This window comes from Colius striatus, chromosome 4, assembly GCF_028858725.1.
Source record: "Colius striatus isolate bColStr4 chromosome 4, bColStr4.1.hap1, whole genome shotgun sequence".
Lineage (NCBI taxonomy): Eukaryota > Metazoa > Chordata > Aves > Coliiformes > Coliidae > Colius > Colius striatus.
The window spans coordinates 69,743,407-69,762,431 of NC_084762.1; the positions used below are offsets into that span (position 1 = coordinate 69,743,407).

A 19,025-nucleotide genomic window follows, 5' to 3' on the forward strand; every position below is an offset into this window, starting at 1 on the left:
AAATCTCACATAAGGACAAGGGCTTACCGATTCAGGGAATCCTAGTTGCCTGTAAAATAACTCATCAGTGCTTACATCTGGCTGAGTGATCAAGTGATCAGTAGTAAGACACCCACTACACTATCTTTGGGTTTTCAGCCCCCTAATCCTCACCCAAAGGCTCTCAGCCACATCATCACTAACCTCTATTTGTAAAGGCTATACAGTCAACCATGCCTTCAATTAAAGTACAGGTCGACCCTTTTTGCTTGGCTTATCCTTCCTAAACAGTCTGTAGCCCTTCATCTCAGCACTCCATTCATGGGACTCATTCAACCAGGTTTGACTAATGTCAGTGATACAGCTCTGGGAACTGACCAACACTTCCAGTTCAAGAAGTGTTCAGACAGTGCTCTTAGATACATCGTTTAACTTTTAGGTTGCCTGATGTGAAGGCAGGAGTTGGACTCAATGATCCTCGTGGATCTTTCCTATCTCAGATACTTCTCTGTTTTAAGAGAGTCATGGTTTGCTTTCCAGTTCAGCTCTGTGTAGGTCTACTGTTGAGTTGGCAATTTGGAACTTTGTAACAGAATTTTTGCAATGTATCACAGTGTTGAAATACTGCTAGAGAAGCTGTTGGTTGGTAGGAAGAACTAATGTCTTACATTTCTGACAAGGCCTTGTAGACCATGAGGAGAAGACTGCTGAAGCAAGTAGCCACCAGTATATCTACACTGGACAGTATGTGCAGTGAGGTTGTTGAAAATACAAGAAATTAAATGCTACTGAGTCCCTTGCTCTTTTGGCTGGTGTGAAGATTCACTCCAGAAAGTGTGTGGATGGTAAGAAAAAGTTTGAGGACTTTCTCATAGCTTTATTATCCTGTATCAAAGTTTTTCAGTCTTCTCAGCCTCAAGTAATTCCTTTTTGTTGAGAATGTTTGTAAACTACTCCTAAGTAAAGGTGTGAGGGATATGGACAGTTGGAAGATGGTTTTGGTAGTACTTTTGAGTTTTAACAGGAAAAAGCAAGGACATTCTGCTGGCAGAAAAGGACCTGAGGGTCCTAGTGGATACCAGGTTGAACATGAGGCAGCAATGTGCCCTAGGGACAAAGGTGATGAATGATGTCCTTGAGCTGTTTTAGACAAAGAATTGTGAGCAGGTTGAAGGAGGTGATCCTTCTCCTTTACTTAGCACTGGTGAGGCCACACCTGGAGATCTGTACCCAGTGCTTGGCTCCTGGGTAAAAGAGAGACATGGACATAATGGAGAGGGTTCAGTGAAGGGCCATAAAGATGATTAAGGCACTAGAGCACATCTCATTTGAAAAAAGGCTGAGAGATCTGGGACTGTTCAGGCTGGAGAAGACCAGGAGGACCTCATCAATGTGTGTAAATCCCTGAAGGAGAGTGCAAAAAAACGATTGAGCCAGGCTCCTGTCACTGATGGTCACTGACAGGACCTGAGGCAATGGGCAGAAACTGAAACATAGGAGTTTCCTCCTGAATATCAGTGAAGAACGCATTTTCACTGTGAGGGTGACTGGTTGCCCTGGGAAGTTGTGGAGTATCCATTGCTGGAGATGTTCAAAAGCCACCTGAACACAATCCAGGGCAACTGTCTTTAGGTGTCCCTGAATGACCTGATTTAGTTGGACCTGCTTTAGCACGGAACTTGGTCTACGTGATCTTTAGAGGTCCTTTCTAACCCTTACCATTATGTGATTCTGTGGTTAAGCAGTGGGGATTGAACCGAGTGACTTCCAGAGGCCCCTTCTAACTACTTTTCTGTGATTTTGGGATTTGGAATTATATATAGTGAATATGTTGTTAATGGGATGAATGTTTCGTGCTAGGAGAAGTAAGTAGAAGTGAGTAGTAAAGGGATCTGAAGGAGTCTTATAATCTCGATAAGTAGGTAAGAATTCTGTTAAAGAGGTTAAAATTGCTAGTTTTTTGTGTTAATAAATAGTATGCTAGAATTTTGGGGTGTTTTTTTTGAGGTGTAAACCTGTATTTTAGTCCATCTTTTTTTTTACTAAAGTTTAAAACTAGCAATAATAAGAATTTGTTGCTCAACAGATCATGGTCTTACTACAGTCCTGTCCTAGAAGTAAATCGTGTGTGTCTCTTGTATGATGAGAAGTAAAATCAGTGCTTGTAGCAGTATTCACTGAAAAACTGATTTTCATTTCTGATATTTTCTAAGCTGTTAAAAAATTAGTTAAGCTACTGTTTATAATACTTTTACAAATGATGCTTCATAGATAAGGACACCATTCAGTACTACTCACTGCATCTTACAAGTTTGCAAGTTTATTATTAGTTACATTTTATGGTTCCAAACATGTCTTGTGCCATCTTTTGCCTTCAGTTTGAGCATAGGACAGTATCCTACATTGTTTTCTCAGGGATTCTTAAAGTTAATAACCTTTCCTTCCTTGAGCACACTGTCACAAAAGTTAGAATTGATAACGTTGCAGGTTCTTTCATCTTCATGATGTGTAATTTTAAGACATAGTTAGAAAAACTGATGGTGAACATGCATGTTGTGTTGTTCCAATAACATGGTTTTCATGTATACTTCTGTGGTGGGAAACAGGTATAGTTCCCAGAAAATTCAAACTTATCTAGATGTAAAACTCAAAGACAAAAATATACTGAATGTTAAAGGTAGAAATAGTGAACTACAGAAAATAAGGGCTTTAAAGAACAGGAAATGATTGAACTCAGGCAGGTTAAAAAAAAGTGTGATGAGGATTTGCCAGCTTGCACTGGGGCAAAAGCAAAATACCGAAAGGCAAGCAACTTGACTTAGTCTGTGGAAAAAAAAAAGTAAGATTTTAGTGTCAAATCTACTGAGTTAAATGGAAAGAATCTAAGACCTTCAGTGTAGAGCATTTGGATTATTAGAAAATCAAAGGTTAAAGCTGTTTGTGTAACTTGGACTTTACCTTCTGCACTTATGTCTACCAGAGTCACAGATCAGAGCACTAGTTACTGGTTTTTGCCACTGGACATTGTTTCTTTCAGTATAACAGACAAAAGAAGGCCTGCTGCTTAATGATGCTTTATTAGTCTGTAATTCTTGTTTTAGTCTATTTACTCAATTCCAATCAATTTAAAAAATATTTCCAATAAATCATTATATTTCTATAAATTAAGTAAATAAAATCAATACATTAAATATATTTTACTTAACTTTAATAAATTTTAAAAATTAAGGTTTCTATTTGACAGTTAAAAAAAATCCCTTAACATTTTTGTAAGTTTTAGTAATTTTAAGGGGAGCTTATTGGCTATGTAACTATTACAATGAGCTATTTACAACTAAATATAACTCCTTTAAAAATCCTTTCAAAATAGAAGGCTGTGTAAAGTGAGGTAGTTAAAACAATAGTATGAACAGTATTTTCCTTCAAGTTTGTTCTAGTGTTCAAACAATTTGATTAAGAGTGAGTGTACCATAGTGCATACGTGAAGGAAACCTTCTTTCAAGGTAGTATTTCACCTCCTTACACCTGAAAAGGAGGTTGTAAAACAGTCATAGAATCATGGAGTCATAGAACTACCATTCACTGGAGTTGGAAAGGGCTTCTAAAGATCATCTAATCCAACCCCTCTGTTCAGGCAGGTCCAATGTGTGAGATTTTAAATTCTGGCATCTTATTGAAAGGAATCAAACCAGCGAGTATTTCAATTAAATATAAAAGATATCCCTGATTATAGCTTCTTACTGGAAGCTTCTGTTTTTTTGTTGGTTTTTTTTTTTTTTTTTTACACCTGTCAAATAACACCAAAAAATTATTGGTTAATAAAAGCTAATATAATGTCCTATATAATGTCCCTTGTCTGTATCCATAATTGTCACAGCTACTGGGCTTTGCAATATCTTCCTGTTTATCATATATTTGGTCAGAAAGGAAAATGGAATTGCAGACATTTTGAGTTAGCTTGTAATAGTAGATCTTGAAGAGAAGGTCTGAAATGGAAGAGGACAGATCAAATTTTTGTGAAGACCAATGAATTAATTTTGTCATCAACATCAAACATGCTTGTGGAGGATATCCCTTGTTGCTAATATCAGCATAGACTTTCCATAGCTTCTTAAAGAAGCAGGCAAGCTTGTGGCTTTCAGGGAAATAAAAGTTTGACTGTAAAGTTCTCTATTTGCCTAGATGTAAATATTACTGTAAGTTTAGTTGATGACAAAAGCTATTGATTTAGGGAGTGTCGAGTCTTTGAATTTTGATTAGTGTTGCTGCAGATAGATGAGTTGTAGAAATGATCTTTTACTATCCTGCTCGGTTTAATAAAATGCAATGTATTTTTTGGTTCTATAGATTCTTATCCAGATCTGAAACAGATCTGGTATCCATTATAATCAGTTTCTGAGATGAAACTTTCCCAATGTCAAAGGGAGACGCCTTTAATTTTTTTTTTTAATGATATAGAATTACTGGTTCTCCTTGTAAGGAATGCGGTTAACAAGTTAACATCTGTAGCATTTAAAAAACAAACAAACAACCCCCCACCCAAATCAGTTAATTAGAAGTACATTTCATTTGCTGTAATGAAGTGTAGAAAAAAAAGTGCCTTGAGTAGAGATGTGATCTGACTATATTTAAATTTAAGGATTCTTGGTGTTGAGAGTGTTCGCTTAAATTTAATGATCCTCCTGAGATTAGCAGTCATCGCCATTTTTATTGTTGATAAATAGTGAATAGACTTTCAAATTAGAATGGCAATGAATAAAAATTCTGCGTTTTGGCAGTCTGAAGGGAAGGGAATCAGTTAAGAAATTTACTTTCGACTGAGAGAAGAAAACGTCCGTTCTTCTTTCGTTTCCTTTCTTCTGTTCCTTGTCCTCTCATGAATTAGGAAATGATGCTTTAATTTTTTAATAGACTACTATGTCAGCTTTTCCATGGTTTTGCTAGGGTTGCCTTTGTCTTAATTGATTCATATTTACCTAAAGTAATTTATACAACTAATATATCTGCTGTCTGTTATAGCAGTTAATAAATAGATTGTACAGTTCCAGTTGTTGTAACAGTTATGTATGTTAAGGATGACTTAATACAGAAGCATTGTGATAACTGCAGTCTTTATGTGGCTCTTGGGTTTCTCCTAATTCATTTTTGGTGTCCAGGAATTTTGAGCACAGGTGCATTGTATGTGTCAGTGAAATAATTCTGAAAGTAAAGCTTTACATCCTTTAGACCAATGAAGTTTCAGTGAAGTTTAGAACTTGAATAAAAGGTGTAGGAGATTCATATTCAGGAGTGTATGGTGACTGTAGTGCAGTTAGAATTAATCTTCTAATTTTCAGGAAATCTATAACTACAAGGGTTGTGACTCTTACATTGCTATATGTAATTGTCTTTTTAAAAATGTATGTGTGATGCAAGAAAGCAGTAAATAGTACCTGTAGGACATAGTACCTTTGCCCTTTAGTGGTTTGGGCTTGTGTTGTTTGAAATAAAACTTGAAAAAATTGTTTATCTAACAGCCCCCTCCCCTCCATCCTGCCCCATCTTTCAATACGTCTTCACCACCTGTTTTTCTTCCTCATATAGGCTTTCTTGCAAATTAGATTAAGGAAGTACTGGCATTTTGTTTTTGACATTAGCCCTGATTGTGAAAACTCGTAGTGAATGTCACTACTTCATGTAGTGGGCATCCCATGCCTTCCTTCACTAAGGTCAGACACTTGTTTAGTTGAAATTTGGTTGTTTTTGGCTGTGTAGATATAGTTTGTTCTGGCTTATAAAGCTGAGACTGGTTGTCCTTGAAATTTTCTCAGTATTTGAAGAATTTTTAGTTGTAAGATAAATTTTCCTCAGCTTCTGAAAATTTTTACTTCTAATGAAGCAAGAGAGTGATGGCATAATCCCATCCTCATGCAAGTCTGCCAGTCCCTTTGCTATGTGATTTCTTTACTGTCCCTGCTTAGATTCATACAGTACATGGATTCATACAGCCTGTTCACTCTGCTGCAACCTTGCCACTCAGAAACCTGAGATTTTTGGAAACATTTGTGTCAATGCTATTATTTTAGTTCAGTAGCCTTTAGTTTGGTTTTCTACATCTTCCTGATATATTTAATATTTTCTTTCTCCTTAGTTCCTAACCAGTTTGTAATTCTTAACCAGTTAAACAAGGATGAGAGGGGTGCACATTTAGAAGTTGATGAGACCAGAGTCAGTCAGTTCAGCTGATTTACTCTGTTCAGTAAAACCCTTTTCAATATAAAATATGACATAACACTTCATGTATTGTTGATAAAAACTACGTTTATTTTAAAAACTTAAAAATATATGGAAGTGCAAAAAACCCCTTTTTTTTTCTCTAAATAATATTTGACACGTTAATGTTCACAATATACTAAAAATTTGTAACATTGCTGTGTAAATGTACCTGGATATACCATTTTGGAAGGACTTCTTCTGTAGAAGGATGCTCATTTCACAGTGACAGTAACAGAACATGGGGACATTTTGGATGTGGAATGTAGCCATGTAGTTACTATAGAAACATGCAGCCAACTCCTAACGTAATTCCCCATCTTCTATTGGGATCTTCCTGGCTCTGGAATAATTTCTGCCAGGCATCATGGTAATTTCTTCCTTCAAGGGGAGAGATGCAAGGCTAAGTGTAGTGATTTCTCACTTCCCTGTTTTCAGGAGATGGGTAAATATGTTTGCCAAATGGAGGTAGAAGCTGAGTGGCAAGCAGAGCCAGAAACTCAGGTTAGGGCAGGTGGCGTGCCTTGCAGATAAATCAACACCTAAAACCTGAAGTCTGAGTAGAATAGGCAGTGAACTATCTGCCTTAGACACAGTTTATTTCTTTATTTTTGCTTTATGCATCCTAGGAGTAGACTTAAAATACCCACAAAGCCCAACCAACCAACAACGACAAAAATCCCCTGTCATTTTAGCTCTGTGCAGGTTGAACAGTAGGAGCAGAAACAGAAACTAGTAAAAATAATTATTGTCAGTTACAAAAGTATGCCTAAACTAATTTTTTAATAAATGATGAGAAGTAGATCTTGATTTCTTGTGAAGAATTTGAGCTTGCCTCAGAACTGATTGCATGTATTAGTCTTTTGATGTCTTATGTATCAGCAGCCTCCACAGTAGGGTGCGCAAGGTCATCCATTGAGGTACAGAAAGAAAATATTAGGATATATTTTTCTTTCTTATTTTTCAGACAAAAAATTAAGCTCTTTTATTGACACTTGACACTCTCACTCTGTCCATATGTCAGATGATCCTGTATCGTGGCTCGAAAGGTCTCCTGGGAGTGGCTTTAGTGTTTCATGGTGTCGATGGGTCACAGTAGCACTTGTCCGTTCACTTTCAGTGTATTGCAATGGATGCAGTTTACATGTGCCCGCTTAGGTGGATTTATGGATTATATTATTTCACTTTAGCTAAACTAACACTCACAAAATGGCCAAGGGGCTTAAAAAATATCTACAAAGAGAGCATAGATTGAAGATAATAATGTGAGCATAAGTGAATAATAAGAAAATGTCAGAGCCAATGCTTCTCTTACTGCTAGTGTGAACTCCTGATCAACTGCATTATGAGTTAAAAGCAATGGCAAGGAGATATGACAAGATGTTGGCCAAGACATTTGGGTTTATGAAGAAGGCTATTTGAAATACAGAAATACATCCACTGTCAATAATGATGAACCTCATGCCAAGAGAGTATTGTACCTTGAGATATCAGCTACTGATAGTATGAAGCTACCACAATTAGGAAGGCATTTAAAAAGTAAGCATCCAGAACATGAAGGCAAACCTCTGCATTTTTTTCGGCAATGTTTAAAGCTACGATATTCTGTCCAGTACTTTACAAGATTTCTCTAAACTTGATGATAAATGTTTAGAAGCCTCTTTTGAGCTTTCTCAATAGCAAGACATTAAGACCACCTACTCTTGGGGAAACTTTGTCTTACGTCTGCAGTAAAAATGTCTGAAATAGTACATGGAAAACAATATGGCAACAATCTTAAAGTGCATTCTGTTGTCAGCAGATACTGTTGGAAGATAGCTTGAAAAAAATGCCAAAGATTTGACGAAACAAATAATGGAAAAAATTACACAGTGTTCTTGCTAAACAGTTGGATGAAAGTTTAGATATTTGTAACATGGCTCAGCTTACAGTAGTTGCTAGATTCTGTGTCAAAAATGAAATACTTGAAATGACTTAGTCAGAAAAAGTGTATCAGAGAAGATATATTCTCAACAGTAATTGAATTCTTTCATATTTTATTTTTTTAAAACATAAAAACAGTGCAAGTGTAACCACTAATGGAGTAGCTGCTTTGATTGAAGTATAAGAATTTTGGATTAAGTTTGCAAGGAGAACACCACATGTGGAATTTGTTTACTGTATTGTGTATGGCCAAACAACAAGGGAGTTGGAACGAAAAGTGTACAAAGTTCTGCAGGATGTCATCAATGTGATTAATTGTATTAAAACAAGACCTTTAACTATAGAAACTTTACAATACGTTGTAATGACATGGAGAGTGACAAGGAAATTTTCTTGTGCCACGTAGGGGATTACTGGTTATTACTGCAAAGTGCTTAGAAAAGTTGTAAAAATTAAAGAGTAATTGCACATTTTTATTTCACAAAAATACAAGTGTTCTGAATTTACAGACCTGTTCTGTGGTGACAAATGTCTGTCAGTAGTATGCTAACTAACAGATATATTAAAAAAAAAGAAGACACTTTATGTGTCCCTTCAAAGGGAAGGTGCTATTTTAACAGTGAGCAAGAAGATGACTCCTTTTTGAAAGAAACTCATGCTATGGAGAGAGCATTTTGAAAATTAATAGTACCAAATGAATCGTTTCAGGCAGTTTTGAATCCATTTGTTTAAAATAGAAAAATGCAACACCTTCTATTAGTTTGCAATAACAACTGATTGGTATTAAGGAATATGGAAATTTACTGGCTAAATTTCAAGAAAAATCTCTGTATAATTAGTAGATGGGAATGAAGAATTAGTGTCATGATTTAGTAAATGCAGCCAATGATGCACTTTCATTTAGATGTGCATTTCTTTGTAGATTTTTTTTTCCCGACTTTAACAGCCAAAGCCGAGTATTGAAATAAACTGAATTTAGAACCAGACTTCAAATCACTGCATTATGAAGTGTTAAGCCAATATTTTTTTAAATGATGAAATATATTCAATCACATGGCTTTCACCAAAAAAAGATCAGTGATTTTTTTAGCAAGAGAAAAAAGGGGCTTTACCATTAATAATTTAAAATAATTAAAAAAAATTCTTTATTTAATCTTTATTTAATCGTTATTTAATCTTTAGCTCACCTTTTTAATTTATATTTTTATGTGTTTTATCATGTATAGAATATATTAGTACAGTGGTCCCTATATATAAATTATAAACAGATATACACATATTGGACGAGCTCAAAGATTTTTAACTGATAGTGAGGCACAGTCAGAAAAGTTTCTTGACAACTGTTCCCATGTTATTATTGAAAACCATTAGTGTTCCCAGTAATAAATATATGGAAGTTCATCCAGATCATGGAAAGTGTATTTTAAATGTACATATTCTTTTCCCATGAAAAATATTTGTGTGATAGAAACAGGGAATATTTTACTTCTATGTTAGTTTAATTTGTAGTAATTCAGAAGAATGGGAATGATGTCTGCATGAACTTCAAGCACTGGATTGCCCCAGCTAAGATCAGAGCTGTATGATAAGATGGGCGGTCCTTCTAAAATCCCATCTCAATAGATAACAGAAGTGATTTGTTGGTGGAAAAACAGTGATGTAAAAAGCTGATGTCAAATGTAGGGATAGAATTCAAATGTTTGTTGTCTCAATCACTTGCATTATTACCTGAGTGTATTGTTCTGAGGACTGCTTCATTGTCAGACATTTTGTTTGTGTGAAGTTGTTAATGCTTAGCCCATAATGCTTATGAGACCATAAGTACACCTTCTGGAGATAACAATATTGATATATCACAGCTGAATTTTTTTTCTTGGGTCACAGTCATTGTAAACCATGTAATTGTGTGCATTACTCAAGTGTCTTGGCATTCTCAAAGTCAGCGTGGAACAAATTTCCGAAGCAATGTTTTTCTAACTGATGTTATGAAATAAGTATGTTGTGCTATACCTAAGTAACATTTAGTAACTTGCTGATTAGGTGAGCATTGTATTTAATAGTTGTAACCAACATGGAGCAATAAGTACTTTTTAATAAGCTACTTTTGTGCTTTTTGTTTTAGGCTAAAGCCTAAACCTCTGACATGGCCACAGCCTCACCAAGATCTGATACAAGTAACAACCATAATGGAAGATTACAGATGCAAGTAACAGGTAAGTTGTGATTTGTCTCATCGTAATTTTTACAGAAAAACCATTACTAAAAGTCAGTTTTTGAAATGAGTATAAAAGATGGATGAATTTTAATTGATAATTTGAATGTTGTATTAAAGAATATGACTGTAATATGTGTAGATCAATTGAAGCTAGGCAGGATTTATACAGTGAATCAGATAATAGGATAATATCTCTTAAAATTAGAAAAAAAGATTCAGTACAACAGTAGGGACAAATGTAAGGAATTTTGCTTCAGAACAAATAATTAATGGCATAAACTCTATGGAGGGAACACATATTATTGAAATTCTACAAAAAAAAATGGGCAGTTGTAGTGAACCCCAAGCTCAAAAGTGGGTGCACTGTTGCAGTGAAGCTGGAGAATTGGAGATCACAGAATCTCCTACGTCTTCAGTAAATTAATGTCTTTGATTACGTATCTGTTGAGAATAAAATAGGTATTCTGTATTATCTTTAGGAAAGAAGGTTAAATTACACAGCCATATGGAATAATTTAGGTTGGTAGGACCTTTGGGGATTTCCTAGTCTATCCTTCTGCTGAAGACAGAATTTTGTTTGAGGCTGGATCAGGTTGCTCAGGGTATTGTCCAGTTGAATTTTCAGTATCTCAGAGACCATAGATTAACAGCTTTCATGGGTTGCCTGTTTTGATGTTAAACCAGATGTCTCTGAAAATGTTTTTCTTTCTGTCGAATTAGAATTTACTATGTCGTGTCTTGTGACTATTCACTTTTTTTTCTTTTGCTTCATTGGTTCTCATCATTCGAGAGCCCTCCCAGTATCTTCTGGAAGGGAAATACTACAAGAAACTCTGGAATTTTCTGGGTTTCTTGGGGACTCTTTTTTCAATGGATGTTGAATAGGCCAAGTAGGTTATGTACTTTGCTATTCATGGATAAGAACTGGTCAGGGATGTAACAGTTGGTGCCATCCTTAGCATCTTTTCCTGTGGGATGTCAGAACAGAGCAAAAGCTTGTAGTCTGAGATAAGCAAAATGCATCTAGGTAAACAAATTTAATAGTTAATTATGACAGTGTTGCAGTAGTTAAAAGTGAAAATGTTACCAGCAAGTAGTTATATGTTTAGACACACATATCTATACAGAGAAATATTTGTGTCAAGAAGATGAGGTTAGTCTTTTTTCTGTAATGCTCAGTGAAGGGACAAGGAGTAACAGTCACAAGCTGGAACACAGGAAGTTCCACTTGAACACAAGAAAAAACATTTCCTGTGAGGGTGAGGGAGCCCTGGCACAAGCTGCCCAGGGAAGATGTGGAGTCTTCTTCTCTGAAGATTTTCAAATCTGCCTGGACATGTTCCTGATGCAGGTGAACCTGCTTTAGCAAGGGGCTTGGACTAGATGATCTCCAGAGGTCCCTTCCAGCCCCTACCATTCTGTGGTTCTGTGATTCTGTGATTAAAATTGCCTGTAGCTAATAGCATAGGTAGAGTCACTTGTAGATTGGTTATATATAACAAACTGAATTACAGAAATGACTCCTAACTTCAGACCTGTGTATGGAGCAATGATCCTTTTAATATCCTGCAATGTACTGTTCCTTATGTAAGTAGTCTTGTATTTTTGTAGAATTGGAGCTGCTCTTGAAATCAAGAGATCTGATTCAAGGATTGAAGTGGCATGAAATCTGTAACATTTTTAGGATTGGTTTTCTGAAGGTTTAGTTCTCTAACCAGTCTTTATTGCAAGATCAGAGGAATGCCAATGGCAGTACAGGGAAAGAAGTGGGAGACAGAGGAGTGTGGGACTGAATGAAGAGTTGTTGACCTGCACTGGTTTATGCTTAGATTAATTTATATTACTATAGAATCCAGGTTTACATTTCAACAGCTGTACTTAAAAAGCAAGACAGCAAGTAGCATATACTCATTTTGAAAGCAAGGAAATTCCTATGTGTTGATAACTTGTTTGAGTTTGGATAGTTACAGTATGTTGCCAACAAGTTTTGCCATCAGTATTTTTTCAAATATACTTGACAAGACATCTTGTGTTGTTAATTCTTTTTGAAGTATTTTGCTAGTATTTGTTACTTACTCCTAATTTTTTTAAAAGAAGTACTAACTAGAATATGGTAACAGTCTCCTTTCATGTTTGAGGATTCAAATCTTAGTGACTTAAAACATAATTGGATAAAAGGGAGGGAAGCTAAATGGAAGCTTTAATATTATGACTATATTTTAATGAACGTTGCAATTGCTTTTAAAAAACAAAATACAAATAGAAAAATATGGAAGAAGTAGAGACTGTTAAAGCTAAAAAATATATTATGATTTGAGATGAAAAAATGACTCATGTGTGGAATTATGGTTTTGGTCTTCAGCATTTCATTTTTTGTCACTATTAAGGCTGCCGTTCTCTTTTATTACACGTTTTGCATAACATATACTGAACTTTTCAAATACGAGGAGATAAGTGTAGACCTTTTCATTGAAATTATGTAAAAGTCTAAAGTGTAATGCCTTTAGAATCTTCGATGATTGCATCCCACTAGCTTTTAAGTAACTAATGTATACGACCCAGAATACTGCAGTTCAGAAGTACACGACAGACTTTTTTTTCCTCCTTTTCAGACAGTTTAGTTAACTTCGACTTGTTTTTGAATTATCAAGTACCATACAGAAAAGTAGCAGGAAAGTTATTTTCCCAAATGGCTGAAAATATTCAGGTTTGCTTTAGTTTGAAAGTGAAGGGAAAAAGAAAGAGATTGAAGCCTGGAATGAATGAGAGAGAAGGCGTAGCCAGCAGGTAGGTACAAATGTAAGTCCATTGATGTGGTCTTCTGAAGATATCTGCCTGAAATAGAGTTGAAAGTGGTGGCAGTTAGGGCTGATGTTGGTTTTTATGACAGAATCACAAAATCCTAAGGAAGGGACTTCAAAAGACCATCTAGTCCAACCTCTCTGCCAGAGCAAGACCTCCTACAGGAAGTCACACAGGAACTCGTCCAGATGGGTTTTTAATGTCCGTGGAGAAGGAGACTCCACAACCCATTTGGGCAGCCCATTCCCATTCTCCATCACCCTCACAGTGAATAAGTTTTTCTTTATATTTCTTTGGAACCTATTATGTTCTAGCTTGTACTCATTGCCCCTTGTCCTTTAATTGGACATCACTGAGAATAGCCTGGCTCCATCCTCCTGACACCTGCCCTTTACATATTTACAAAAGATGAGATAATCCCTCAGTCTTCTCTTCTCCAAGCTGAAGAGCCCCAGCTCCCTCAGCCTTTCATCATAAGGGAGATGCTCCACTGCATCATCTTGGTGGCTCTGCACTGAACTCTCTCCAGCAGCTCCCTGTCCATCTTGAACTGAGGGGCCCAGAACTGGACACAATATTCCAGATGTGGTCTCACAAGGGCAGAGTAGAGGAGGAGGAGAATCTCTCCCAACCTACTCAGCACACCCCTTCTAATACACCCCAGGATGCCATTGACTTCCTCATCTGGGTGAGGAAGTGGGAGAATAAATTTATGTTCAAAAGTACTGAAGAACTCACCAGTAACTTGGACAGTAAGATGAACTTAAAGTTTCAGCTAAATGTTCAACAATTAAGAAATAGCAAATGACCAAGCTAAAGTTCATCTGCAAAATCATTTAAATAGTGGAAGTTTGAGAACTGATTTCTTACTTTTAACAAACTGATGCACTAAACCAATGGTTAACTACAAAGGTAATTCGGGCAAGGAAATGGAGCTCTGTATACAGGCTTTGTTATGCAGGGACATTTTGAAACAGATCTGAATTGCGTGTGCTTTCATAACTACACATAATTAAGAAAGTCTGCCTGATATCTCTGAAATGTATCATATGTAGATATTTTTAAGTTAAGGGAGAAGTACAAAGAACAGTGAGAAAACAAACAAAAGAACAAAAGAAGTAAAAAACCAAAATAATAATAAAAAAGAAACAAGAGAATTTCAGTATTTATGCCCTAAAATAATTTTTGTACTGTCTTTCCAACACATCCTGCCTGTATGTGTTGAAGAGAATGTGTCGCACTTGATTTCAACTATCTGACAAAGTATATTATGAAAAGAAAAGCTGCTGTCTTAGCATTTCATTCTTCAGCAGCAGCAGTAAAAATGAGAGGAATAACATTGCCATGCTGTATTTCATACATTGTGTAGGCAGTACACTTTCTGTTTTTCAGCAACAGTATGCTGCTATAGATAAAGCAATGTATTCTATTAGTTTCTAGTGCCAAACTGAAACGGAAAAAGAATTGGTTTGGAACAACTTTCTATACGGAATTAACTGCAGATGGAGAAATTAAGAAAACAGCAAAATCAAGTAGTTCTTCAAATCCAAAATGGGATGAGCAGCTGACAGTGTAAGTAGATTTTTTGGTTATTTAATAGTATTTATTGGGCAGACATTGCAGGCAAATATTTCTGAAGCTTGGCTGACTACATAGTTTTCTCTAGTTGTTGATGACTAAATGCAGACATAAGTTGATATTTCTCTCAAAGTATATTTTTTCTCAATTCTTACTGTGTTTTGAGAGTATTTTTTTATACAGAGAGTGTTCCTTGCATATGGTTGCTATATATGGTACACTATTGATGTTTGGTAGCACTGTGGACCATTGAAGTTTAAGACTACTCTCTAGAAAATGGTACTAATTGTAACCAAGTCATTCTCAATTTTAAAAAGGAAAAAAAAATCAGCTGGATGAAGGGATACATACACAAGAACCATTTACTGCAAAATGATTTTGCAACTTATCCTAGTATTTACCTTTTATATCTTTTTGTGGTTTAATTTCGTTTAACACTGCTACAAGGATAGATGTACCTGAATATGGCTCTATGAAGCCTATTAAGTTTTGCACTGTGCAATTGGCTAGAATGCATTATTATACAAGCAAAACTGTATTGTTTCAAGTTCAGATCTGGAAACAGCAGAGCTACTATCAAGTAGCATTGAGCACAGGCCAGTACATTTTACAGCACCTGACCTGTCTTTGTGCAATAGCCAACTTTGTTAGTAATAGAAACCGTGCTAGGTTCTCATAACTAACAGTGCTGCAAAGTGAGGAGTGGTACAGCATACCTGGCTTCGGGGAACTGTTTTCTTGGGAACACTTACTAACTGCTGACCCAGGCTTAAGCAAGTAGGCTGTTCTTCTGACACATTTCTCAGTGTTTCCAGTTCAGTAGAACTTATTAGCCTTTTGCAGTATGGCAGAAGAGATAATATAGCTTGGACGTGACAACGATTTCTAGGAGTTATTACTAGTACAAGTACAGAGCTATCAGTATATTCACAGAGACCAGAGTTTGTGTTGAGGAGGCAGGTTTGATTTGGAAGGATTTGGTGTGCTGATAGAAATGAGGTAATCTGACATGCACTGTGCAGCCAAACAGACTCATTCCATCACCAGTATTAATTACTGAGGATGTTACCTTTATAGATGTAAAATACTCTAGCTCCTGCTTCCCCTGGTTATTGGAATGGTATCGTTTCAATTGCCCAGTTTGAGCATAAGTGAACTCTCTGGCTTACCAAGTTCCCCTCACTTCTATGGGTCTACATGAGTACAGACAATATATTCACCATGTGTTGGGTTGTTTTTTTCTTTGCTTTATTGAGCTGGTCTTTCAGTAAGACTCCCATTAGAAGGCAGTCTTTTCAAAATGTAGGAATATATTTACAGACAGGTTTCAGCAAAAAATGATCTAAGTTGTCCAACACATTCAAGTGACTTCTAAAGCTGGCCTTGTTGAGAGGATGGGAGTTGTTTTTAGTATTGTTTCTGTCAGTGCTGATATAACACTCTGTATCCAGTACTGATGATTACGTGATCTTTGACATTTTGCAATGCAGTGATTCTACAATATTTTCCACAGCCAGCAGCACTATTGCAGCACTAAGCCACGACCTACAAAACTTATTCTCTGGGAGTAAGTTTCCTGTTTTCCTTCTTGAACAGGGAAGAGATTACTGCCAAAGTTTATTGTAGTATTACTGTAATTGGGTCCTTTACCTTTCAGCTTCCCTCCAATTTTTACTTTAGCATCATCAGATGATTTTTTCCCATTTAATTTCTGTGAGTATGCATTATAGTTTTATATGTATTTGTGGATTCACAAATAGTGTTTTAGCAAAATTTTCATGGCAAAGATGACACCTATTAAGTGGGTTCCTGTTGCTTGAAAAAGCTGATTGATTGCTTTTTCCTTTTAAAAGAATGTTTAGTGTCAGACAAATGTACTTACCACTGCTTTCTCCACATTTAATAGTTAGAATTCTGGCATAATGAGGAACAGGGAAAATAAGTCTTTCATAAATAAATACATGTTTTATATAACTTAGATTTGAGCTTAATACAGATTTTTCTGATACACCTCAAATTCTTTATGCTATATAGTAAGCACCTGAAGTCTGATCTTAAGTATATCTTGGTGTTTACAGTTCTTAGTTAAAAATTTTCCCTTGCAGTACAAACACTTCTTGCCGTTAGTCTCAAGGCATCCACTAAATATGAGAAAATTGAGTTCAAATACACCTAGTAACAATAACGGATGCTTTAAAACCTGTATATATATTTTATTTTTTTAAAAAATGTATTTTATATGCAGGAATGTGACTCCACAGACTACGCTGGAATTTAGAGTGTGGAGCCATCACACTTTAAAAGCAGATGCTTTATTAGGAAGAGCCACTGTAGACTTGAGACAAGCTTTGGAAATACACAATAGAAAATGTAAGTTATCATAAAGGATATTTTGAGTAAAGTAGAATTCCTATTACTAATCTATATATCAAACCGACAACCAGATTACTAACTACACGTGCAATTACAACTGGCTTTCAGTTGATGTCTTTACTTGTCTCATCTAGAGATGTCTGCGTTATTGAGAGCAATTTCAATGTAGCAATGGGATATAATAATTTTGAAACAAACATATAGTATGAGCTACTACAAATTAAGTAAAAGTGGAACTGATTACATACAATGTTTTGTGGCGAACTAATAACTAATTTGCTTGAAGATCTGTATTAGAATTGGTTAAAAAAAAGTGTAAACTTTCAGAAATGCCATCTATGTAATTTTTCATGTTTTCCTACTCTGGAATGACTAATAGAATAGCTGGATATTTTTCCCTCATAATTTATATTTATCTGCCCAGAGAGCAAATAGAGCTACTAATTGATGAAACAATTGAGTACATTAGAGATTGTTGTGTTCTATGTAACTTATAACTTAAATTTTCTTTAATAAAGTTAAAACAGGTCTTCTTTTCTAATTTGCTTAATTTTTTTTTCATTAGTGCAAGAAAATGGTGAATCCACACTTTAAATTCCACTCCAGAATGGCAGAATTCCATCTACCCTTTCTCACAAGTTAAATATACAAACCTTAGAGCTGTGTTGAGGAATACAGGGGAAAGGAGAGCTGACAAAAAGCTTGGCTTTTATGCTACTTACAGACAATTGAAACAATCAAAAATCAAGTGAGATTTCTTTAACGATTGAATGAAAATTCTGCCCCAGATTCCGTAGTTAAGAGGAAAAATCGTTTTTTGTTTTCTTGTTAGAAAAAAAAGACTATCAAAGGAAACTGGGTTTATAGCAAAAAAAAAGGTTAATATTTTAACTATTTCTAACAAAATAGCTAATATTTTATTACTGTAGATCATGGGGATGTAGCATCCCACAACTTGGCAAATTCTTTCAGAGAATAATTAACTGATTTAGCTGTGCATTTCATCAAATTTAGTTTTTGTCCATTGTTTCTATTTGGGCAAGAAAGCAGTTTGTTAAACATGGATTCTCCAACAGTTCAGTGGTAGAATAATCTGTTTGATATCTTTCACTTGTTTGTTTTTTGATACCTAATCTAAAAGGCAGGACTTGAAAGGCTCTTTACTGGAGCAAATGTAAAGGGGAAGTCCTCTAAATGCAGAAACTTTAGAATTAGTTCCGTTACATTCTCCTACTATACGCTGCCAGCACTGAATTACTGTCTGTGCCCTGCGCAGCTTTCTTGCCAGCTCAGTTGGGCTATGGCCAACTGTTCATCTGGTTTGGAGAGATAGCTTGTTAAAACAGCAAAAACTAAACCAATCAGCCTTTGCAGAAAATTATTTTAAATATGTTAATTTAACAGCTCAGTGGTAGGATATTTTTTTCTTTATCTTCTTCCAGGTAGTACCATTTTCCAAAATGCAGGTTGCCAAATCAAGAATTCTGTAGACTTGAGAGCTTTCTTCTCGTTCAAGTGATTTAAAATACTTTGAAATTCATGGTAATAGAGCAGTGGATGTCTGCTAGTAACTACTGCACATGTACACTGTCGAACCTGCTCTTTAAGTAACAGTAGGTGTATCTGGCAATAGCTAGTAATAGCCTTCCCTGTTTTCATGTTTGTTGTTTGTTTATTATATATATATAAAGAATGAAGATTAATAAGGAAATGCGAGTTTAATGCATAGAAATGCATGGTGAGCTTTAACTGCAGCTTGGAATGCTATCATGTGGAGGGAAATATTGTGGTATATCTTGAAAAATTAATCTTTTAATCTGAGACCACAAATACTAAAAGGCTTTAAGCATTTTAGCCTGATTAATGTGAACTCATAGCTGACAGTGTTTGGATTTATGACATG

At 35.6% G+C, this 19,025-nt stretch overlaps 1 protein-coding gene across 5 annotated transcripts in view; it reads left to right on the forward strand.

Moving 5' to 3' along the window:
- The window catches only part of WWP1 (WW domain containing E3 ubiquitin protein ligase 1), a 57,017-nt gene that overhangs the window by 11,161 nt on the left and 26,831 nt on the right, over positions 1–19,025 (forward strand). For 4 of the 5 annotated variants that reach the window (XR_009818659.1, XM_061995549.1, XM_061995548.1 and 1 more), the window contains 3 exons: positions 10,277–10,367; positions 14,605–14,743; positions 16,995–17,119. Coding sequence is in view for 3 of the 5 variants with exons in the window: in XM_061995549.1 (XP_061851533.1) it covers positions 10,298–10,367; positions 14,605–14,743; positions 16,995–17,119 (334 nt within the window). In the remaining 2 variants the exon portion in view is untranslated. Of the gene's footprint in view, positions 1–10,276; positions 10,368–14,604; positions 14,744–16,994; positions 17,120–19,025 lie in introns of those variants that run through there. The other variant, XM_061995551.1, reaches the window with a different exon arrangement.